The sequence below is a fragment of the Clytia hemisphaerica genome, unplaced genomic scaffold (assembly GCF_902728285.1).
Source record: "Clytia hemisphaerica strain Z4C2 unplaced genomic scaffold, Clytia hemisphaerica genome assembly, whole genome shotgun sequence".
Lineage (NCBI taxonomy): Eukaryota > Metazoa > Cnidaria > Hydrozoa > Leptothecata > Clytiidae > Clytia > Clytia hemisphaerica.
The window spans coordinates 66,967-91,802 of NW_027104353.1; the positions used below are offsets into that span (position 1 = coordinate 66,967).

The 24,836-nt window shown below is 35.2% G+C and overlaps 1 protein-coding gene and 3 long non-coding RNA genes across 5 annotated transcripts; all 4 read right to left on the reverse strand.

Annotated features, from left to right (window-relative positions):
* Positions 1-1,185: 1,185 nt before the first annotated feature.
* On the reverse strand, positions 1,186-3,548 carry LOC136818084 (uncharacterized). The gene is made up of 5 exons (XM_067074442.1): positions 3,542-3,548; positions 3,065-3,154; positions 2,434-2,627; positions 2,018-2,177; positions 1,186-1,782 (listed from the first exon to the last, which is right to left on the reverse strand). The coding sequence occupies exons 1-5, from the start codon at positions 3,546-3,548 to the stop codon at positions 1,634-1,636; spliced, it is 600 nt and encodes a 199-aa protein (XP_066930543.1). The 3' UTR covers positions 1,186-1,633.
* A 542-nt stretch (positions 3,549-4,090) lies between these two features.
* Positions 4,091-4,750, reverse strand: LOC136818073 (uncharacterized). The gene is made up of 3 exons (XR_010848199.1): positions 4,656-4,750; positions 4,384-4,431; positions 4,091-4,200 (listed from the first exon to the last, which is right to left on the reverse strand). It is a non-coding gene; the product is annotated as an uncharacterized lncRNA (long non-coding RNA).
* Positions 4,751-4,995: 245 nt separating this feature from the next.
* On the reverse strand, positions 4,996-19,142 carry LOC136818074 (uncharacterized). 2 transcript variants are annotated; one of them, XR_010848200.1, is made up of 3 exons: positions 18,789-19,142; positions 5,308-5,497; positions 4,996-5,073 (listed from the first exon to the last, which is right to left on the reverse strand). It is a non-coding gene; the product is annotated as an uncharacterized lncRNA (long non-coding RNA). The 2 variants fall into 2 exon arrangements; XR_010848201.1 differs by lacking the exon at positions 18,789-19,142 and adding an exon at positions 6,487-6,585.
* Positions 13,666-16,295, reverse strand: LOC136818118 (uncharacterized). The gene is made up of 3 exons (XR_010848204.1): positions 16,228-16,295; positions 15,710-15,771; positions 13,666-13,961 (listed from the first exon to the last, which is right to left on the reverse strand). It is a non-coding gene; the product is annotated as an uncharacterized lncRNA (long non-coding RNA).
* Positions 19,143-24,836: the final 5,694 nt, after the last annotated feature.

Sequence of the window (24,836 nt, forward strand, 5' to 3'; positions counted from 1 at the left end):
TGAATTTCTCTTCCGCTTTTTTCCCAAATAGGCTGTGAAAATTTAGCTCTGCACCATGGAAGTTCAAATTCAATTTTTGATAGTTGTAATACATATCCCCTCGCCCTATTCCAAAACACCCTCTTATTACTTGAAAAAAAAAATTCTTAATTTTCCTGGAAAAATTTTTTTTAATGTTTTGACCCTTTTCAAAATTTTTAATTTGTACCCCAATCCGCGAAATTAAATCCCCGCGAAATCTTAAAATTTCGCGGATGAGCTCAACCGCGAAATTTAATCCCTGCGAAAATTTATCCCATTAAAGTAGCAGTTTTTGGGCAACGTTCTAACACAACTAATTCAACAAGCTCATCTTTCACATCTTTTAATCTCTTAAGCCGGAGCTTCCAGCGCAGCTGGTTTATTTTCATTCAAAATCATCGAATAAAATCTTTTACATTGGAATTACATTTCGATTTGATATGGAGCAGTTATTCCACTTTAACAGGTGCCCACGTTGGGCGAAGAGCTCTGAAAATGATTTTTTTTTAAGGGAAGCAGAACTGTTTGAACATTTCATCAGTCTGAAAAATGAATTTTAATGATAGACAACATTCAGCTTCAATTTTAATATTATACATGTCTTTGGGAAAATATAATTTATTAATATGACATAAATGAAAATAAATATTTTTACAAGAATCTTTATTTACACGAATTCTTTTTCTCTTTATTATATTACATATGAAGGCGTATAATTTTCATTTTTATGAATATTTACTATGGACATTAAAATAAATAATCTATGAATTAAAAGAACTGCCGAAAATTCAAATTTCAATTTTTCGGAAAAACTCTCAAATATGTTTCTAGTGCTACACAAACTTATATGTGCACAAATGAAAAGGGAAGGGAAAATAAAGAAAAAGAGAGAGTTCCTAATGTTAACAAAAATTCAATCCCTTAAACATACACCAAAAAGATAAATTTTATCGTACAATGAGCCCTCCCCTCACGCAATTTTTTTTTCTCTATCACGCATTACGAAAATCGCTAAAATTTGTCATCACGCAAAAAATAACCAAAATCACGCATCACGCCTCAAATGTTTGCATTATATATCACGCATCACGCCAAAATCTTGATCACGCCAAAATAAAATCTCTAATCACGCTTTCACGCAAGAAAAAGTTCCTAATCACGCAAACCGCTTGGGGAGGGCTCTACAATGTTTCGCTAGGTAAAACAAATTATATAAATCTTTTTGATTTAAATTCAATTAAACTTAGAACGTTCAGGATTATTCATAAAGTACGTTCTCGTCGCCGAGTGAGACATCCAAAGAGTGAATAAAAACGAACAGGAAGAGGGGGTGTGTCATAAATATGAAACACATTTATCCTTTAAACAACAAGGCCATTTTTTTACATTTTGTAAAGACCGAAATAATCTTTCTAATTTCGCAATTATCTTCAAGGCAAGACCTAGAAAGTGACGAACGTACTTTTTGAATGCTTCTAAAGAGAAGCAATCGCCTGCGTTTCAAAAGCAACCATCTAAGAAAAAAAAGGAGTTTGCACAATAAGTGACAATTCTGATTAACCAGAAAAGATGGGTTAATTGGAATCATCACTCATTGCACAAGCACCTTTTTTCATCTTAGATGCTTTCTTTTGGACTGAAGATGATTGCCCCTCTTTAGACGGTCTATTTTCTTTTGATTTGGGCCTCTCGTTTGCACGACGCAGATGTAACCAATGTCGTCTTGGATGTCCTTTTTTGTGCTTTGATCTATCAATGCCACTAAAAATGAAGAAAAAAACTACCATTGTATGACTCAAATAAGCTTTTAAATCGTTGATATTAATCATTTATCAAGCCTATTATGAAGAAAATATTATAAATCTACTTTCTTAAGATAAGTTTTAGTTGGCACTTTCATGACTTATCTTTGTACGGGAAAAAAATGTATTTTGATGAAAATGAAATAGAGATTTTGGCTATATAACAATGGTATTATGAGTGGAGATTAGCTCACTTTGTATACATCTGCACATCTGGGTACCGATGAATTTTCGCTTCCCAGTAAGCCCTTCTTTGGAAAACTTCCATTGAAGTGCTTTGCTCATTAGAGCGTGCAGTGCCAGTTTTACACGTTGGCGACAGTCTTTCCCCCCAATCTTCTTGATTTGTTTTCGCTATAAAAGAAATTGAAGTAATGAAGTAAAATCTCCACAGCCATACTGATTATGAGTTTGATGATGACACGGCCAAAACTTTCAATCACTGTCCCTTAGAGAGACTAAATTTTGGTGAAAAAGCGAACCTTAAAGAGATTTTAGAAGCATGAATATTAGATAATAATAAAGAAAGCAAACACTCTCAACTTTTTTCACCGCAGCACTGTAACTTTACTCGATTCATTGTAAAAACTCACGGACTCAAGTCGCTTACCATTTTCACTCTCTTTTCACGCGACTGTCTCAGTTCCTCCTCGAGAGCATCAAATTGATCCATGGTCTCCATAGCAATCAGTTGGTCTAGGTCATCCAAGGGTTCGTTGTCGATATTACCGCTTAGAATTTGCAAAATTCGTTCCTGGTTTGATTTGATGGTTTGGATCTTCATGAGCATCGAGTACTGGTATTCTAAAACAAATAACAAGAAGGATTAAATAGGAGAAAGGAGTTTTGAAGAGAAAAAGAAACTTTGCTTCCATAAAAATCATTCCCATTTTAAAATGAAATTTTTGTTCCGTATCCATTAGAACTGATGTCTATTTATATTTAAATGTAATTGGCAGCGAAAGCAAAAACTATTACTCTAACTTACTCGCAAATTCGCAAAAATAGTCAACGCCAAAATTAGCCTACTCAAGGCACCCTTTTCGCATTTACGTTTATGCTGAATTTTTCGGATTCAATTACATTAATCCTCTTGGAGCAGTATGTCTTTAAAGAATATTTTTGAACACTTTTTTCGCAGTGACTTGTTCTATAATTGAAGATTCACTCATGTGAAAATGGAAATTATATAACAAATTAACCACAGTATTTTAATCTTACATATGAGTGTATATTCTTACGCTTCATTGACATTTCTTGGAATCGTTTACCCCCATCTCCATATTTTGAAGCATTTGGTATGGCTGGTTGTGATCCTATGAAAACAATGTCTATCAAATGAAAATCAAATTTTTAATAGCCACAAGGATAAATCAATAACTCAGAGAGAAAAACGTTGTTAGTCTGACAGGTGCACATTCAAAAATGTCTAAAATAAATCTTGGGATAAATTAATTTGAGATAGGGAAAAAGGACTCATCGGAAGGAATTGGAATAGTGAAATATAACACTCGGAATTGGAATACTAAGATATGACGCATACTAATCATCCTAAGTTAGATAAAATTTAAACTTAGAAAAATGAAAATTACTAACCTTTGGGCGAAGATAACGGGATAAAGCCAAACGAACCATTCGTTTTCTCTCTAATGTTTAAAAGATTAGTTGATTGAAGACAAGGCTGACGTAAAGCTTTGGGAGGTGATTTAATTTAAAACCAGACATCATGATTCATGGTTACATATAGTAGTAATGACTTACTTTTGTTAGAAATATAATTTTCCTCTGTATATGTAATGACTTGATCCGCACATTTTTTCCCTGTTAAAAAAAAGGTATGTCGAAGAAGGGGTTGAACTTATTCCAAAACCAGTAAAAATTCTAAGCCTAAAAGTAAAATAAGACTTGAGCTTCAGAAGATGATTGAACTTGAAAAAAAGGACATGTTCAAGTAATCAACATGTCTGCCTTGTTTAGGTGCGAGTAAGACATTGTGATTATGTGATATTGATTTGTGATCTTACTTTGGTTAGGTGTTGTTGCAAAATTTTCATCGACCTTGCAAGACCTAAAATGAACAGATTTGTGAGATTTTGCGAGACTGCTGCTGATAGCATACCAATGAAATACGTGTAAATGAAATCTTTTCTGACATACGATTTTGAACTATGTAACAATAAATCACGATTCTATATATTCAAAAGCACCACATGTCAATTTAGTTTAAAATAGGCTAAGCTCCAAAAACATTAGGATCACTAACCTATGGAGCTATTTAGTGGATCAAATGGGATTAAGTCATTCACACTGCCGTTGTCGATTTTCCCTGTTAATGGTGAGCAGCTTGAACGAACGACTGGATCCGCACATTCTCTCCCTGTTGTAAAAAAAGGTATGTCGAAGAAGGGGTTGAACTTATTCCAAAACCAGGAAAAATTCTAAGCTTAAAAAGTAAAATAAAGACTTCAGCTTCAGGAGATGATTGAACTTGAAAACAGGCAGTTCCAAATAATCAACCTGTCCATGTAAGGCATGGTTTATGAAAGTAGTGATGACTTACTTTGGTTTATAGGTGCTGTTGCAAAATTTTTATCGACCATTGCAAGACCTAAAATGAACAGATTTGTGAGATTTTGTGAGACTGCTGCTGATATCATAGCCTTTGTTTTTTTGGGAGGCCATATAATTTAAATAGGGGAGGGGTTCATACTATTCTAGAGCCTGAAATAAATATACAAGTTGGAAAATATGATTAATAGAGGCACATGGTAAAATGAATGTACAACCTAGAAAGAAGGATCCAGATGAATAAACACCCTAATCATAATTTACCTGGTTGAATTTCATTCTGATACATGGCACCAGGGAGAGTTTGCTTGAATGAATTTTGATAGCTGGAAGAAATATTAAACTGAGGGCTGGATGCACGGCTCCAGGCTCGGTTCTAGACGAAAAAACACCTCAAATCGTTAAACAGAGGGTTAAAACATTACCAATCTACATAGAATATAACTTTAATTTTGTTTTGATAAAACTAAAGGATTAACGGCTTGTCACTATTTATAAAAAATGAAAATTTTAAAAGTAGAATGGGAATATTGAAAGTAAACCTTCTTAAAAAACAACATGACGTACACAAGTTTTAATAACAGACGTGAAAAAACAAACTAACCATTGTCAGGTTTCTTTTTCACGGGACTATCATTCTCCGTAGTGGAATATTGGCAGATATTCTAGCGCTGAAAGTCATCTGGGAAAAGAGGAGATGTGAAATTAGACAAATCGCCCCCTCTTTTAAACTTCTTTATGACAAAACTGAACCAAAAAATTTTTGGATAAAAGTTCTTTCTTAGAAATATTATTCAGTTCTTTCCTAAAAATGCATGAAATATGTTGTATTGGGTACAATGCTAGGGTATTTTTCTGATTTGAAACCTGAAAATCTCTTTCTTCACATAATTTAAAGAGAAATAATGTAACATACCATCATATTTCTTAACCTCGTGAAGATCTTACGACGGCCACCTTTCGTCGAGTGGCGCTCCCTCTTTTGCTAGCGCATCAGCACCATACTTCGGCCAGTATAACTTGTTTTCTTTAAGCCATGAAGCTGGCGCAACTCCCTCGCGGATTTTACCGTTTTTTTCAACGTATTTAAACAGAACATACAACATCTATAAAAAGATTTAAGAAATCATTGCACAATATTGGGCATGAGAGAAAAAATATTGAAGAAGGCTGTGCTATTCAATCAATGACGCTGAGTTAAAATTCATGAAATTGATTCAACTAACAGGTAGAAAAAACAAAAACAGTGGACTCAAACTTCTATTATTCAATCTTTCTGAAAGTCGTTTTGTATTCCAATAAGTAGACATCCTATCCTATTTATTGTACAAAATAAATAAAATATCAATAAACTGCAATAAGCTGCACAAAAGCTATGAAATGAAAACGAGCTTCGAATCGTTTTCCAAATTGAAGAAAGGGAGCAGCTTTGCTTGTAAAGACAGGTAAAGACTGAAATAGGAAATATAAACAAAGTTCAGTTTTTCTGAAATTAATTTGAAAACATAATAGAAACAATAGCTTTCGAAGGAAATCTAAATAACTTACACGCTTTTTTATAAGAATATACTTTATAAGAACTAAGAATATTCATGATGAAAGTGGGCAAAAAATTGAGAATACGCTAAGAATATCACCATCATGGAATTTTGCAGCTGAACCTTAGAATGCCTCTTTTAGAGAACTTTTAACTGTAAATTGCCCCAGGAAGGCTCAAACCTTTTTTTAAAATGCCATTTTTTTGCTTCAGGTATGCATTACATGTTTAATCTAGGTTTAATTTGGATCCAAATAAGAATATTTTAGGACGATTTTCCCCAAAAAGTTAAGAATATCCACATGATGAAATGAACTAACACCATTCTTATAAAAAAAAGCGTGTAACCCGATTCAGATGCATAAAAATACCCGATAAAGAATTTGCAATAAGCACTGTGTGGTGCCATGATAGATTTTATGTTATCTCTACCATTGTGACCAAGACTTCTTTATTAACAAAGCAATAAAATACCAGTCACCGGGCACAAACAAAGATCAACGCAAAATCTATCATGCACACTGTGCTCAACAAAATTCCTATCGCAAATTTTTATACCAGGTTTAACATTTGATTGTTGAGGCTTCCAATTGAGTATCACATTACATCAACAAAAATAAAGGATAAACCTATAGAAACATGGAAAAAAGAACAAGGTCCTCTTTGCACGGCAAGCAAACACATTTCTTTTCAAACTCATCTTGTCTGAAGTATTTTTCGGTCGATTTCAAATTAGATTTCAAAACGTCTTTCCAACATCTTCGAATCAATACCAAACACTTTGAAGAAAGACGAAAGTTCACAAAGTTTATAGGTTTTCGCAAAAAAACTCTCCTTGAGCTATGTCTTTTCAACTGGATGAGAAGGCCAGATGCAAGGAACCAAGAATCTTTCCCTTCTGGTTTATACTTCACTTCAATCTGCTTTTTGAGATAATAACGTCCATCTAATTCATCACATTTTTCACGATCTGGCTCAATGGGTTATTTCTACCTCGAACAAGACGTTTGATTTTTTGGAGATGGTGTTCGAACTGGAAACACGAAAATCTCATAAGAGGCAATGATAATGAAAGACATTCATCTGGAAGATGGACCACGTTGTGTACATTGTAAACACAAATGTTTCACCATAATAAACATGTGAATTATTGACAAAATAAGCCAAAAGATCATGTGCAGCTGCAATATTTCGGTTACGAATAGTAGCGTCTTCTTCGCGAGCAATCTGATTGCAATGGAGAGAAACTTAGGAAAATGTTTAAATGCAGGAGATGATAAATAAGGCTTTAAAACAACCCACCCGCTATACAACAAAAAAGAGCTAAGTTCTGTAGCTTTCCATTTATCTAGTTCCGATAAAGTTCTTGCTTTACGGCAAATTCTGTAGGAAGTCTGATTTCATTCAAAGTAGTGAAATAGCATTCAAATATGCAGCAGAAAGTTTTCCAGCTTGATTTTTCTAAAAGAACCTTTGAGATAGTAAGGAAGTCGTCTAGTGACACCAAGAAAGATCAGATGCATTGGATCAATAGTAATATCTTTGATCATGTCAATGGGAAGATTGGTGAGAACTGAAACATTGGTTTGATGGCGCTTTCCGTCTTCATCTGGTATAGCATAAAGATCCATGCGAAATGCGTCATCTGTTCGTGCAACATTAGCGCCTTCCTGTCCTCGATCAAAGACAATTCTACCCTTAACGCTATCACCCTTGATACAGCAGCGTTCACATGAAAAGTATCCGGTGTGTTGAATAATGCCTTCATACCAGATCGTGCAGGTGAATCTGATGTCAAACAAAATAAAGAGACATGATAATGAACATTCTGGAAAATTAAAACCGTTTTGTATCAAATGATTCATCTCAACAACAAAATCATTCATGAATTCGGTAATACGGTGGTTTAGTTTTACCACAATAAAATGCCACAGCGATGGGTTTGAAAATATGAAATTGAATTAGAATCGGCCATAAGTTGATCGGACTAGATTTGAACAAGGGCAATCCATCCATATTCAAGAACAAAACTATTGAATCAACACGATCATTGTATGAAAGTAACTTGGTGATTTATTTTCGACCCCAATATATATATAATGCCCCAGACCCATTGGTGTTTGGGCAACAGTTCTCTGGGTATTCAGAAGTGTTCTTTTATCCTTTGGTACTTTACATCCCAGATCTCCTACTATACCAAGAACCTCCTTCACACAAGCTCTAGTGCAGTTATTGTTAAGTGCCCATGTCTTTTAATTTCTCACACAACACATTATCAATTTGATCCTCGTCATCCAAGCAGTCGATATCAGACTCCGAGTAAGAAGATTCAGCTGAACTTTGTTCGCTAACTTCATTATCATTAATATCATCATTAATATCATCTATAGCTGGAATGTTACCATCACCTTTCAACTCAAAAGCAACTTCTGGGGGATCAGGGATATCAGGGAGATTGGAGGGAGTATCATCTGACAGACCACCACCATCATTGGAGCCAACACTCATAGTAGTAATATCACCACTGTCTGCCAAATCCATATCACAAGATGAATCCGAATCATCTTCATTAGCATTTGAAATATTCTGTACTTCTCTTCTTCTATTTCTCCATGACTTCAACCTTAAAATTTAAAAAGGTATTTCTCAGAGTTCTAAATTAACCATAAAACTATAAATACTGTTATGAGAAATAATAACAATAATAATAGCTAAAGGGAGGCTGCTGTTTTGCATAAGAACTGTTTGAGAAAACTTTTAAGTCTATGAAGACTCACTTTCAAAACTTGTTGACTGCTCTTTTAATAAAAACAAAGTACTGTAGTCACCTTTTTCTATTTCTTTGGTTACTATTCATTTCATAACTTGTGATCCTTCCTTTGAATGCTGAAAATTCAATTGATCTGAATTAGTTCTCATGTGCCCGAAAAACCAGGAGCGGTCAAAATAAACTGGATGATAAGCTATTAAATTAATTTTTTTCTAAAAATTTGTGCAATAAAACGCAAAGCAATTTGAGAAAAAAAGCCAATGTCATTGGCTTAGGGGTCACCTGAGAAAAACCTTTAAGTTTATGAAGCATCACTTTCAAAACTTGTTGACTGCCCTTTTAAAGACAAAGTACTGTTTCACCTTATTCTAATTTCTCTGCATTATTACTATTATTCCTTTCACAACTTGTGATCCTTCCTTTGAATGCTGAAAATTCAATTGATCTGAATTAGTTCTCGTTGTTCCTGAAAAAACCAGGAGGGGTCAAAATAAACTATTAAATTAATTTGATAACTTGACAACTTGTAACCATTTTTTTGATGACAACAATAAAATTTATATAAATGAAAAAACATTGAAAAAAAATTTTGGAACAAATCTTTATTGCCGTGGTATAACCAGACAATCTTAATCAAACAGAAATGACAATATTGAACCAATCAGAGAAGATTTTAGTAAACATGAGAATTACAAGAAGTTGGTAGCACAAGTGAACATAATCATAATGGAACATAATTAAGCGCATCAAATCCCAAATGAATCTGAAAATTGCAGTTATTATTAGACCAGACTCTCCCACCCGATACAAAATCTGGTCACCTGACCAACCCTACCTCAAAACCTGCCAACCCAAAAAAATTTAATGTTATTTCAAACCAAAACTTCTGAGCCTCTTCCGCTTTCCTTTCAGAATTACCAAAATGTAAACAAAATTTTTACAAGTCCAGCCTAATCGATAGGTAATCAATTCTATCCAATTGATATTTAATCTATCCATTGATTATTAATACAATAATGACCGGTTTATGAGGGCTGTACTGAGAAATATTTCCCAAGGTCAAGTAACGACCGAGCTTGCGAGGTTGTTGCATTGACCGAGGGCAATATATAATAAAAAAATGAGAGAAATGATGTCAACGCATTGTTCATTTTCCTTTGAAAAAGTGACGTCTCAATGAATTTTCCTAACGACGGGCAACTGTGGACAATGTAGGCTCGTCGTCATGCGAAAAGAACCAATTGCATTGCGCAAAAAGTCGTGTAGCCAGCTTCGATAAAGTAACCGGTCATCAATTCGAAAAAGCTAATCGATTGTATCGACTGGTTTAGATTGATATTCAATTGCAATTGACAACTGAATTTCAATTTGTCGTTTTAAAATAAGAATTGATTAAAATTGTCTAAGTTTTTCTGTTTGGTATTTTCAAAAATCCTACCCTTGGGTAGCCACCAGTCACATGTGTAATTATATTAATAAGGCTGCCATAAAAAAACAGACAGGCGGACGGATTTCTAGGTTTTTGAAATCTGACAAATGCTACAAACACCATCTTTTTCTTTCCTACTAAACACTGTTATTATTTTGAAGTAAAGTAATGAATAAATTTTTGACACCCCCTCTCCCCTTGTATGCTTTCGTACGCTTTATGTGTACCCCCCTTCAGCGCACGTATGCTTTTTAGTAACCCCCCCCCCTAACCAAAGTCGAAACTTGAAACTTTTGTAACCGTAGAATATGTAGGTACCCAATCGTATTTAAAACAAAGTCTCAAGAAATTAAAAGAATCTATAAGATGAACAAAAATACCAAAGGAGAAATGAAAAATAACAATCGCAAAAACCAGACGGTGTCAATCGAACGAATCGAACGCCGAATCAATCGAACGCAATTGAATGCAATCGAATAATTGCAATTCGATTGTCGAACGCAATCGAATCGCAATCGAATATTACCCAGGATTTGCTGTTCGATTGCTTCGATTACGTTCAATTGTATTCGATTACGTTCGATCGGTTCAATTGTATTAGATTTTATTCGCTTTGGTATGGTACTGAAGTGCTCGGCCGCCCACGCTAAAAAGCTCTAACAGAGTGATCCAATTTAATTTAATCGCAATCAAACTGATCGAACGAAATCGAAGATTAATCCAATGTAATTCACGGCCTTTTACACAAGCCAAAAATGCGACCTATGAAAATGCGCATGCGCGGAAAAACATTCGATTCGAACCAAAACACTTTCGTTTTCGCCCGGAATTTTCGAGCAGCAAAAATCACAACACACCTCTAAAAAAGTGCTTCATTTTCAGATTAAAAAGGATATTTTGGCCATTTCTTATGAAAAATTAGTTTCATTAAGACTTTATCTCCCCAATTACATAAAAATCTGCTTATTTAAAACATTTCCCACGTCAAAAACAAGTGAATACATCCCAGCGGCTAGGTGGGGAAAAAACAGGATCTAAGTCTAAAATAAAAAGATTGCGAATTTTCCCATGAATGGTATTAGTCTCCATGAAAAGAGGATGCTTTTAGCTTTCTATATCTATAAAATCTTTTTGTTCTAAGCATCCATTTTGTCAAAATTGACCTCTGAAGTTGACCAATTTTTTTGCTTGAGTTTTACGGCTGTAACCAGCTTTAGGGGCGGGATATGCGATAAATATCACTGTTAGAGTGCTTGGAATCTATATCCTATGCGATATATTTTGAAAATAATATCCAAGGGGAGCAAAAGGCTAACTAGCAGTTCTATCCCCCCCAATCTGTCCCAGATTTTTCTCTGCAAGGAGACTGTCATTTTTTGTTTACATTCAAGAGGACTAGGTTCGAAAAACAAACAGCAAAGTGTACAATTTTCCCAAAATCTTTTCCTAATCATTGTTATATGATGTTGCATTCAAGAAACAATTTTCTTTTTTATTATTTTGCCCAAGAAAAACTCTTTCAAATATAGCTAAGCTGTCCTCAAAGATAATATCTAGGTACCCCTAGAAGCAAACTAAAGAAAACATCTCACTTGATCATCCAGCCCTCCTCCAGCCTATAGGTCATTACTTAGAGTCCGTTTCTATGTAAATTATGTAAATAAATGATAAAGCGGGAAAAAACAAACACTTCTATTGCTCTCCAAACTAAAACAGATTTGAGGAGTTGATTTATCAGAATAATGTCGTTATCACATACTGAGATTTTAGAAAGGCTATGTAGAGTTTGTGGCGGTGTTCTCGACCAAAACCGCAAAAGGCATTTTCTTGTAGCAAACTATTTTGAGGAGTTAGAGGCAGCTTTTTGGATTCGTGATATAAAAATTGACCAAGCAGATATTCACCCAAATGAGTTTTGCCTACCTTGCTACAAGTCAATGAAAAATAAAGAGAACGGACACACATCAACAACAACAACAGAAGTATTTCGCTCATGGATGGAACACAACCCCGTGGACTGTAGTACTTGTTGTCGTCGCGTTGATCGTTGTCCCACCAAAAAGTCAGTTGGTCGCCCCAAGAAAGCAAAGGCAAAAGGATGGACAATTCACGAGAAATCCCCCCTCTGGAACAGAGCGTTTTCAGATACATTAACACAACAAATGAAAGATTCATTTGTACATGAAAATTTGAATGTATCCCATTTCGATATAGCAGTGAACCCATCATTACAATTTTGCAAATGTGGTATTTGTGAAAATTTACTGAGAAAACCGGTCATGATCCAAAGCTGTCAGCATTCATTTTGTCTTGGGTGCATGATCCTTTTATTCGAGGGCAAATTTACTTTAAAATGTCCAGAGTGTGAAAAAGATTTTTCACCTTCTGATGTTGTCAAATGTAAGGTTCGACAAAATCTATTGGAGGATTTACAATTGAAATGTTCTTGCGGGGATTTGTTCAGCACGAAAAGCACAAAGGCATCGAGATTACTGTACTGTTATCAAGGATGGGGAAACGATCACAGTAAAAGAATTACTTGAAATGGATCTAAACAAAACCCCACTTCCTCCCTTGGTCGAAAGAGCAACGTTAAAAGTGTTGAAGCATAAAATTGACGAGTCAGAAGATGGAACTGCTGAATTTGCATCTGGTGGCCCTAGGGTATGTTTGTTATAAAAATAAGATTTTTTGAAAAATTATAAAAAACAACTTTTTAATACGCGAATATTTCAAAAAACTAATCACAAAGTTTACACAAGAGATATTTAGAGTCAGTTCTTTTACATTTTAGCCCAAAGTATTTACGTCTACGCCTAAAGCTTACAAACCATCAGATGAGTGCTCAAAAAGACACGTTCAACGTAGGAACAAGCGAACAGAGAAAACTCTGGAGTTTTCAACAGCAACTTCTGCATCTAAACAAACGGGAATTTTTGTCAAGTCCTTCTCCAAAGGGCAACGTAAGATAATTGCCGATGTTTCTGGTCTTGTTGAAGTAAACATTACTGCGGAGGAAATGTTGGCTCTCAAGTCGAGACTAGGTGTACCATGGGAAATGTTAAAAACAATTTCAAGGTGAGTCCTATTAGAAAATGTACTTAATAAATATACTAACTAGTCCTAAGTGGTAAATAATATGACATACAAAAAATATAAAACCTTGAGAAAAATAACCGAGTTCCTACTTCTTCAGGTTTCTCATTGCGAAGAAAATCAAACTTGGTTCACAAGCTGAGCAAAGGAAGATACACACACATTTGCATGGGACTAATTGGACTGTCGAAATGGCAATGTTCACAAAGAAAGACAAAGTTAAAGATAAAATCAAAACTCAAGAAGCAGCATGGTCCTACATCTTAGATCTCAAAAAACACATTTTTGATAGACTCGGTGAAATGAAAAAGTAAATTTTGATTTTTTTCATCACCAATCGTGATCCCTTAGCTTGATTTTATGTAATATTTCTGTCTGGAAAATTTATTCTGCAATATTTCTGCCCAATAAATTCATATAAAGTATATTTTATGATCTCTACAGGAACAACCAACTGAAATTTGAAGGTTCGATGAAGGATGAAATTCATGTCAAAATAGGTGGTGATCATGGTGGTCCGACGTTCAAACAATGTTACCAGATTATCAACTGTGATTCGCCAAACAGCAAAAACAACACATGCATGTTCAGTACCTTTGACGGTAAAGACTATCGTGTCAATCTTGAAACGTCACTTTCCCGTTTCACAAGTCAAGTGGATGATATCCAAGAATCCAATTGGGAGTGAGTCTATATTTCTATTCGCTCCATAAATCTCCAAGCCCAAAGCATTTCCATCTAAAATTAAGAAAAAAAATATAAATAAATTAAAAAACAAAACTGGAATCGATTTTTCACCTCCTCCTTTCCACTAAGTTTTTCTATAAGAATCATATTTTTGTTTATTTTTTTAAATTTTTACTAGGGAAAAGAAAATGAGAGTGTTTCTCATGGGAGATTATGAATACCTATGCAACATTTATGGCATCACAGGCGCAAATGGTACGCATCACATCATTTCAATCTACTTTGTGAATAGGATCTTTTTAGAAGAGCTGAATGCCTAAAACAGTATATTTTTCAATTCCAGGGAGACATTGCTGTTTGTTTTGTCAAATCTGCAACGAGGATATGCAAATTTCACCAACAAATAGAAAGACAAAGGCAGCATTACGAACTTTGGAATCACTGAACAAAAACTATGAGAAATTTCTGGAACATGGATCAAATCCAAAAACAGCAAAAGATTTGAGTTACAATGTCATCAATCAGAGACTGTTCAATGTTCCTTTGGACCAGGTAAATGTTACTCTTTCAAACTGAAGCTATAATTATAATAAAAGCTATATATAGGCTACCAACATTATTTGGACATTTACATGAGAAATCATATTTAGATGTTGTTGATACAAAACTTAAATTTATTTTTCAGGTTGCAATTCCAGCCTTACATGTTTCCCTGGGGTGCTTCTTAAAATTTTTCAACATGTTAGAGGCAGAATGTTACCACATTGATTTTGATATGGCTGTGACGTCAGGTGAAGGCAAAGGGTTGACAGAAGAACAGGTCAAGGCAATGAAAGACGCATTTGATTTAATTCGGAAATGTGAAGATGATATGGTTGAAATTGAACACACCATTTAATTGATTCACCAGGCAATTGCATCACACATGGCAGAAAATCCAACAAATGAAAAAGAAATCAGAAAAGTGTATGAACCCAGATTAGCCCACTTTACAAAACTATTTGAGTCCAAGGTAACTTATTTTTCTAATTTTCTCATCACATACATGTTGAAAATGAGAAGCCTTGATAATTAAAAAACAAATTCAAGGATGCATGTGCAGAAATGTAGATCTTCAACCTTTAAACTCTGAAATTTTCTTTTTTCTCATTTCAGGAAAAGACAATTTCCAAACTCTTGAAGGTCAACCCATACAAAGAGATGCATGGTGGACCTTGTGTGAAAGCACTCGATCAAGCCTTATCGGAATGTCATGTTCACAGACAGGCATACCATGGCCGATCGTTTGTTGGGAATCATGTTAACAAAATGTTAATGGTATTTTACAATTTATATTGAAGTTTTTAGTATAAGCAAAAGGAATTTTTAGTGACAAAAAATACAAAAATACTAATTTATGTAGAATCTTGAAACGTTTAAGCACTTTTAATTTGAATTTACTCTTAACAGTTATTTCTTTTTGAAAACAACTTTTACTGTAAGAAGCCCCTCAGTCATTTTTTCCAATCATGCAATCACGCAACTGCTGGGGGCCTACTGTAAGAGGAGACCTTGTTTTGAAAAAACTACATAACATTTTTTAGGTTAAAAATCTCATCAAGATGTGCAACTCTTTGCCAATCCAAGTCTGTAAAGAGGGATTCGCAGGCACTCAAATCCACACCAAATCTTTGACAATCAGAGACAAATTCTCGCAACTTTTCTTCAAATATGGAGTGTGTCATGTGGCAATAAACAGTGCAAAACATTGCTCTGACAAAGAGATAGATAACCTTGGTAAGAAATTAACATTTATTTACCTGACATATAGCTTTACTTCTTGGCTGAAATCAAGTGCACCAGTGACAATTGAGCTTGAAGCCTGAAATTAAAAGGGTAAATAAGTTAAAGTCAGATTAGACAGGAGAACCCGTCTTCGTATTTCAATCTGATGTATGCTTGACGGATCAGAAAGAAGTATTATGATTGGCAGATTCTTATCAACGGTTTTTTTGGTTGGAAATTTAAAAACTTTTAAATTACCATCCCTGACCATGCTATTCATTTCGCCATCAGTATATAAATAAGAAATCAAAGCATGAACTTTTTTCAGGCTAAAGTCAGATATAAGTTGTTTTTTTTATCTTAAGATAAAAGTGAGAACTTATTTTACTATAGCAGGGTGCCTTTTCTCAAATTTTGCATTTATTGAAATCAAATTTTGATGATTAAAATGAAAATAGGTGGTTGCTTTGTAAAAAAAATCATCAAAAGTAGTTTACAAAATATTTGTTTCTATTCTTTTACAGATGTTGCAATCAAAGATTTAATGTCTTACTATCGTGATATCTTTAAGAACCAAACAATAACACCAAAGCTTCATATGTTGGAGGAACATGTTATCCCTTTTTTGTGCAAGTGGCATGCACCGTTTGGACTGTATGGCGAGCAAGGCCTCGAAAGTCTCCACGCATCAATGAATAAGCTGATGGCATCATTTGCATCCATGCCAAATCCTGTTGAAAAGATGAAGTCTTACATGAAAGAGCATTACACTCGAGTTAACCCTAACTTGAAAGAGACATACACGCATCTATTTGATCCAAAGTCAAGGAAAAATAAGAAATCTGAGGAGTGAAATCCACAAAATTTAATCTCGAATATGTTTCCATTTGTTTCTTCAAACTTTATGTTTCTTTGTAATTAGCATAATATTATATTAATAAAATTTTCATCAGTTTTTCCCATCTGCAGTCGCTGAGAGAAGTTCATTCCTATTAAAAAGTTTCAACGTCTACAGCAAACTATTCCAAGCAACCCACAGCCACAGAGTGGAAACACGATCAAGAGAATGATAGAATGGATAGGTTTTGTTAACAACAGATTTAATCATTCAAGCAAAGCGTTTTTCCTGAAAAAATAATCCTGATTTTTTTATCATTTTTTTTCATTTACACGAGCCTGGTTTGGATTTCTTACGGTCTACTTAGAATTTTTTGTTAATCTTTTATATGAACATAGCCATATCGAAATGTTCCAAGGTGGATAATGACATTTTATAACAATGTGTTCCAATCAAAAGAACCCAAAGGGGTAAAAAACATTGACACTAATGTACTAATCCAGGTTGAACTTACCGTTATTTTGCAACAATTCTGTCTAAATATCTCCCAACTTTCTCCAGTTGAATCTTTTAAACCTCTGCTTAGAACATTTTCTTTCTTTTTGTGTCTTGATCCTAATCTATTTGGCTTTCCAAAAATGCCAAAACCAGCTCCAGTAAAATTCGTTTAGGATCTCAATCTTATTTTTGCCAGGCTATGGTATCGTACACTTTTAAATTAGTGTCAAAAATTGACAAAGTGATCATTTTTTGAGTGAAAAAACTTCTTTCCAAACTCAAACTTGGATTCAGAGACTTCTCAAGGCTTCTAGTTTCAAGAAAAACACGATGATTATGTGTGTAAAACACAGAACGTTTCTGCTCAAGGCTGTAAACAGACCTAGGATGGCAAACATGTGCTTCAGGGGTCTAGCGGCCGCCATTATGGATTTTGTTCTATGTAACGGCTTTTTTTGCGCGTGCACAGTTCTTAATGTCACTCTGCAAAAGGCCGTGAATTGACGATCAATCGAACCAATCGAACATAGTCAACTATCAATCGAACCAATCTATCCTTACTCGAACGCAATCGAACACAATCGAATATTACCCAGGAATCGGCCGTTCGATTGAGATTCGATTACGTTCGACAATCGAATCGCAATTATTCGATCGCGTTCGATTACGTTCGATTGGTTCGATTGCGATTTGTGTTCGAAGTTGTTGATGACAATTTTTTGATGTGAAAATATCAGGGTTCGAAATAACGGTCGGACATCGGACATTGTCCGACCCAAATGGCTTCATGTCCGACCCAAAAATCATAATTTTCAGGCTAAAGCAACCCTGATCGGACATTTTGTCCGACCCACTTGAAATCGTTATTTCGAGCTTTGAAATATTGCATTTTTCTCTCAAAAAGGACAGTTTTGGAAAAATTACGAGCGTACGTATTTCTCCTCAAGGACAAGGACCTTTTGGGAGTACCCCCTCCCCCTCTCGAGCGTACGTAATTTTTGAATGGTCCCTTATTCGCCAGTGTGGAATCTATGCAAAAGCCACACCAAAGATTTTTTGAGGATCAAGAAGGTTACACCCCAATTGAGGGCATTCTCACGCCGAATATATTCGGCGTACTGTGTATGAATTCCAGACTGGCTACCCCAAAGTGAAAAAAGCAAGTACTTTTGATCCCCAGCCATTTACCCCGGACTGTCCGGGAGTCGGGACAGGGCCGTTCTAATGGATGATGGAGAGTAGTTGGTTGGGCGAGCGACAAACGACCCAATCACAGAACATATCTTAGATTTACACCAAAGGATACCCTGAACCCAGACCGGGGAATCAGCAAGGTCCAGCCAATCCACTAAATAACAAGTTGGCTCTGAAATAAATGAAATTCCAACTTGGTTTCAACAGTTCAGTTTTTTTTCAGGGGCCCCTCTGCTCTGCTGGTGTTCTTTAAAAAGAAATTATGTTTTAAATCAACCTGTTAATTGTAGAACAACTCAAACAAGTATTCTATCAAAGAAAGTGACAGATGGTCCCTTATGGTTCTTAAGGAAGACATAAAGTTTCTAGCTACCTGTGACAATAACAAATATTTTATGTCCCATACAGTACGACAGTATTATAGTGTATAATCCCTAATCCAACAACAATAACACTGAAAAGTGTCCTTCCACAGCTACATGAACCAAAAAAATTTGAATGTGTTAAATTTTGTAGGTATGTGAGCTCTACTACTTTAGTTTTGATCTCTTTGATAGGGTGAAATTGAAAATAAAAGCACTCACCTTAAATTTTTTTTTCTGCAACAGCTACTGGCTACCCAAAAAACAACAACACTTCTTTCTCCGTCAGCCGTTCTCCTTTCGACGGAATCTTGTACATATCGGATGAGGTCGGATATCACTGTGTCAAATTTGAGCGCGCTTTTTTCACAAAAATACCGGGGGTAAAAATAGGAAAACAAATAGCCGTGTTTATTCAAAATCTAATGTTTTTTTATCTGTAAACTGCTTTTTGATAATTTACCTTATTTTCATTTATTGGAAACCGTAACTATATAAGTGTTTCTATTAGAGCTTTAATTCATAGACTATAATTTGTCTTTGAAAAAACCCCCGGAATAGCGAATTATAAGTCCAGCCCAGCCTTTTTCTACTCGCGCGGCTGGAATAGAAAGTTGTCCGGCGGACGTCCAAAGGAGGTCTATCAAATTTTGGTCCGACATTGTCATCCGACGGATGGCTTATTTGGACGGAGACGGGACACGGACGAGCGGACCTAATACGGATATCCAATCGACATCCTCAAGACAAGGCGTGCCCACCGGGTGCATTTCAAAAGCTGATGGCTTGAAAATGACTCACTCTTCACCAATTCTCTCGATGTCGGTCGAGGACAAATTTGTAACTGTTGATTTTTCTCCCCATAGCTCCTGCAGATCCAATGGCAGTTCAACAGCCTCTTCATTGGCACTTATATCTTGTTAAATCAATGTGGCTGCTGAATGGTTAAGTGAGATGGATTGGTGTTGCTGTTGTTGTTCGTTCGGTGGTGGATTGATCAGTTACAGTTTTTAAAATTTCTTTCAATGTATTGGCAATGGTGGTTGTTGCTGCCTGCCACTTAGCGACATCAGTTGCCACCTGGGCCATATCCATCTTCATTTGTTTGATGTCCTCTTTCATTTGAGATGACATCATCATGTAAACGTTCAATGTCAGAATTGTTCCGGTCAGTCACCCCAATTGCACTTTGTGGAAGTACCTGTACAGCATCAAAGGACGTTGACGTCAAGATGGTCAAATTTTTAACGTGCATAATGCGGCTGATCAATTCGTTTTGTGCTTTGACTTGACTATGGTCCGGATCTACTATCGTCTGTGGTGGAAGTGGTCTTTCTTTTAGACACAATCGAAACACCAGCAATGCTCGGTAAGATTTTGCTCGTATTTGTTGTTTTCAATTTGAATCTATCAAATATGAACTCATTGACTGTTTTTTTCTCTCCATCTTGGGTCAGATCTTCCAAGGGCTGTAGGAAAACATTGTACGATGCAAGATTTTTTGGTAGAGCAATTTTAAAATTTATGGCTTTCTCCATTTTTTCCTTTTATATGCTGAAAATGAGCAATTATTTTATAAATTTTGGAAAAATGGCAGGGGAAATCAGATCCCTAATAAAGTTTGAAAAAGTAGTTCTTTAGTTCCTTTATGTTACTTTTAACTCACCTTTTGTGTCTCAGTCGTGCTAACACAAGTGGCTTCAGCTTCTCGGGCCTTCTGCAATTTATTCTTGCCCTTTGATTTTTCGGCCTAAAGAGGATAGCAAGTTTATCAAAGTTACATGTTGAATTTCCCTATGGTCTTTTCCTTGAAACTAAGCTTCTAAGTAAATGAGATTTTGACTTATTTTAGGTAACTGTGCCAGTGACGTCATTCCTGGAATTGTTACAAATTGTAAGTTAATACCTTTGTTTCTGCTTCTCCCGTCTTGACTTTCATTCTGCTTGTTTGGACATTTTTCCTTGTTCGTTTAACTGCTCTGCTTTTCTGAAAATTAAAAGAGAAAACATTTCCACAATCCACCAATCAAATATTAAATATATATTTATACCTTTTTTGACTTGGCTTTTGTTTTCTCTTTCTCTATTTCCTCGTCCGTGTCCATTTCCTCGTCGTCCTTAGTTTGTTCCGTGTCCATTTCCTCGCTGTCCTTAGTTTTCCATGTCTGATCCATGTCCGTTTGTAATACCGTAGTCTTGTCCGTGCCATTATTCGCTCTCAAATTGCTCCTGTTTACTTCCCACTATTTCGCAAAATCTTCAAATCCTCTTCCTTATCTAAAATGAAATAGGTAATTTGATAATACCTAATTTTCCAACTATTTATACCGGCACCTGTGGTTAGTAACCACAACGCTATCACTCTTATTAAAAACAAAATTTTTAAGGCAAGGTCTTAAATAAAAGGCACTGATAACTGGGGGGGGGGCGTCTACGGTTGATATAGTTGTACTTATGTTGATAACAACAAGACTAAATATTTATCAGCACAAGCAACTTTTTTAAACTACTGTTTGAAAATTAGAAAACACTTTACCTCGCATTGCTAGAATTCGTCATTCTGCAGCTTTTCCTCTGACATCAAAACGGCAAATTTCATCTCTAACAATCCATCTAAGTTGCTCAGTTTGTCGAGTGGTAGTAGAATCGTCAGAAGCAAAATAAATATAGCTCCATGAAGCAAGTTTAGGTTGAACTGTTCGCACTCTCGTGTTAGGCATTTTTAAGGCTTAAATTTAATTATTATATAGCAAGGCACGAAGTAACGATTTGAAAAAATATGTGGGAAATTTTCAACAGTCTTTGACACAGTTTTTATAGTCGGAGTGGTTTGCTGCCGGATAACAAAACGTTCGAATTCAAACAATGTGTTCGATTCTTGCCGGACCAAGGTGGAACAATTTAAACATTCGAATATCGATTGCGGACGTAATTGGACAAACTTAATACGTTCGAATTTATTTTTAGACGCTCGAAAGTATCTCTAATTGTTATATAAGTATTTGAATTTATTTATTATTGTTTACGAAACTTGTCACGTAATCTAGTGGAATTTAGTTATCAAGTGCAAAGGATAAAAGAACGTTCCAAATATTTCTTTATTTTCCTATAAATAATCCGTCCTGTTCCTAGTCTCCCTGAAACCATCGTGATGTCTGAGAAACGGGTTCTTGATGTAGAAGAAGAGAATAAAGTTCAACACTTTATGCAGAATAGTTGCACCTGCAAGTTTGGCCCAAACGAATCTCGTTGTATTGAACAATTTTCGAAAAAGGATGTCGAAGGAATTAGACATGATATGTACGAGTTAAGTTCCACCGAAAGAGATTTATTGTTAATGTATTTTATTTTGGCTAACAAATCTACAAATTTTCAAACTTATTTTCTTCTACGTGGTCGCCGTGTGTGTCGTGATGCTTTTTTATTTTATTTCAATATCTCCAAAACTCTTTACATTACTTTATGTAACCACGTTCGAACATATGGCGTTGTTGTTAGAGAGCACGGAAATAAAGGTAAACTGCCTCACAATTTAAAACCTCTGGAATCACGTCAATATCCTGAAACATTCTTGCAATGCTACGGTTCTTCCTGTCCGGGTGCCATATTATCGGGATAAGGAGGCAAGAAGACAGCTTCTTCCCTCTCATGAAACTAAAAAGTCAGTGTATTTGGAGTATCGGGCTGCTTGTGCATGCGTAGATTTGCCGATTTTGGGACTAAGCACATTTACAGAATTTTGAAAGAGAAAGGTTACCGGACATCGTTATTGCAAAAACCATGAGTGATTTATGTTGGGTTCGCCAAGCTGGGAACGCACGACTTGTTCGAGAACGAACAAAACCGTTCGAAGATCAAGATGATCAGCCTGACAAAGCAGCGCTTTAGCATAGCAAGCAGTCGTTAGCCGTCGAAGAACAACGATATTATCATACACAGTGTGACAAGGCTAAAGAAGACGCGAAGAAGCTCGTGATTGCATCAGAAAACTTCGATTTGTTTTCTCAAAAGCCACATTGCTCATTTGATGGAATGGCGCATAATTCGTGGGATTTCGCTTAACAGGTGCATTATCCCTACAACCCCCAACAACCGGGGCTAATTTATTTTAAAACTCCTCGCAGTCCGACAGTAAAAATGTCCGACGTTGAATTTGACGAATGCGTCAGTATTTCGACAACAATTTTGTCCGACAACGAGTCAAAAAAAAAACATGTGAAACGAAATATGAATGGCCGAAAAGGAGGCACATCTTTTATCAGCAACCGCGTGCTTATAAAAACCCAAAATTCCGACTTTGACGTTGGGCCCCTAAACCCAACTTTTCTTAAATTTTGGGAAGCTTCATAATTCTGAGCATGCAAAAAGGGCGGTGCATTCTTTTTGCTATAAATTATTTCTAAGAAAATTTGATTGGTCCTTAATTTCTAATTATGTCAAAATGCCAAAATGAACTTTTATTAATATTATCTCCGTAAGAAAACCCTTATTCAACATTCGACACTGTAAAATCTTTCGTTTTCGGACATAAGTGACATCGGAAAAAAAGACTTCTAAATTCTAAATTTATTTTATAGATTCGGACTATTTTACTGTCGGACTAGAAAGTGTCGGACTAGTGACATGCACCCCTAGTAAAAACTTTTTAAATTTTGGCTTCAATCCATTTATTACAAGGCCACGTGATAAAAGCGTTGGCAACATGTTTTAACAATATTTTTACAATCCTTAATGTTCTACATTTGCCCTCTGTATTTGTAGGTCAAAACAAGAATAACGCCTTCGTTCAATATTTGATGTGGAGGATTCTTATGGGATTTCACCAAAAGATAGAGTACTCTTTTACGATTGCAGGACATACAAAATTCAGTTGCGATAGGTAAGGTTTCTTCCCATATTAGGCCAGCACCAACTTGTCTTATTTTGCTCGACCATATGCTAAGCAAGTAAAAGATTTCTTTCTTTTGTAGCTGTATAAAGTTTTTCGCCATCAAAGAACCTAGTAATTATAAATTGACCAGTAATCCAACAAAATGAACTTCTCACAAAATCTGCACCATTTTTTAGTTTGGTTATAAATTAATCTGAACTCTTTATAAATAATCTTGAAATATTTTCTTACAATCTCCACCTAAATTAATTGTTTTGATATCAAGTTTTATATTTATAAAAATATTCATTATCTCGTGGAAACGTTTAAGAAATGTTGTTCACTTTAATAAAAAATAATAACCAAATTTCCATTTGTTTTTAGATGCTTTGGTGCTTTCAAGCAAAGATTACGTCGCACAGCAGTATCATCGTTGTATGACGTGGTTAATGTGTGCGACAAAACAGAATGCAACATATCCGTTTTAGTTGGAACGCATGTCAAGCAAGTTAAAGTGAAAACATATGACTGGGACCATCATTTGGCGAAAACACTTCCGTTTAAACCTGTTCCCAACATTTTGGAGTACCATCATGTTCGGATGTCTGTTGATGAACCTGGGTATGTCTACTGTTCAAAATCCTTTGATAATAAGGCTGTGAAGATCTGCATCCATGATGAAGAAAATATTCCATTGGATAAAGATAATCTCCAGTCAGTTGTCGAACCAAAGGACCTCTCATATAAACGTAAGGAATACCTCTTTACAGATATTCAAGAATTTTGCGCTGGAGAAACTAAGGACATTACAGCACCAGATCCAGAGAAATGTTGAATTTCATTTTTAACATATTTCTTTTCTTTTTGCTGAAAAATATAAAAAGGAACTGATTTTTATGTCGTGGAAGAAAAACAAATTTAAATGATAAGCTAATAACTAAGATAAACTCGTTTTTTACAGGATATATTAAGCATCCTTCAAGCACATATCAGCCTTTAAATCTCTTGATTTAAGCACATCCGAGCCAGTTGTTTTTTGGATCTAGATGTTTTTTTTAATAAGCAAGTGTCTGCCCCTATATCAGGCTCGCATTATGCTTAACATTTTATTGTTCTCAAATAGTAGAGCCATTGTTTATGTACCAAAAACTCAGCATGCATATGCTTATAAATGTCATGCTTATTAAAGAAAAAACATGTATGCTTATAAAAATGTAGCCTGTAAAACGACAAATTTATTATATTTTCACACTTTTTTGAAATTTTTATTTGTTAATTATGTATTGTATTTTTCGATAATCTTGATATTTATGAAATGTGCAGAGAACAGTCTAATTTCATTGACCCAAACAATAGTTTTCTTTTTCAGAATATCCTAATTAATATCCATTAATTAATTT

Bases quoted from the DNA above. Each gene is read 5' to 3' on its own strand.
- LOC136818084 (XM_067074442.1), bottom strand. The intron at 2,628-3,064 runs GTAAGAATATAC...TATTTGTTTTAG, and splicing joins CCAAGAAATGTCAATGAAGC to AATACCAGTACTCGATGCTC. The intron at 1,783-2,017 runs GTGAGCTAATCT...CTTCATTTTTAG, and splicing joins GATGTGCAGATGTATACAAA to TGGCATTGATAGATCAAAGC.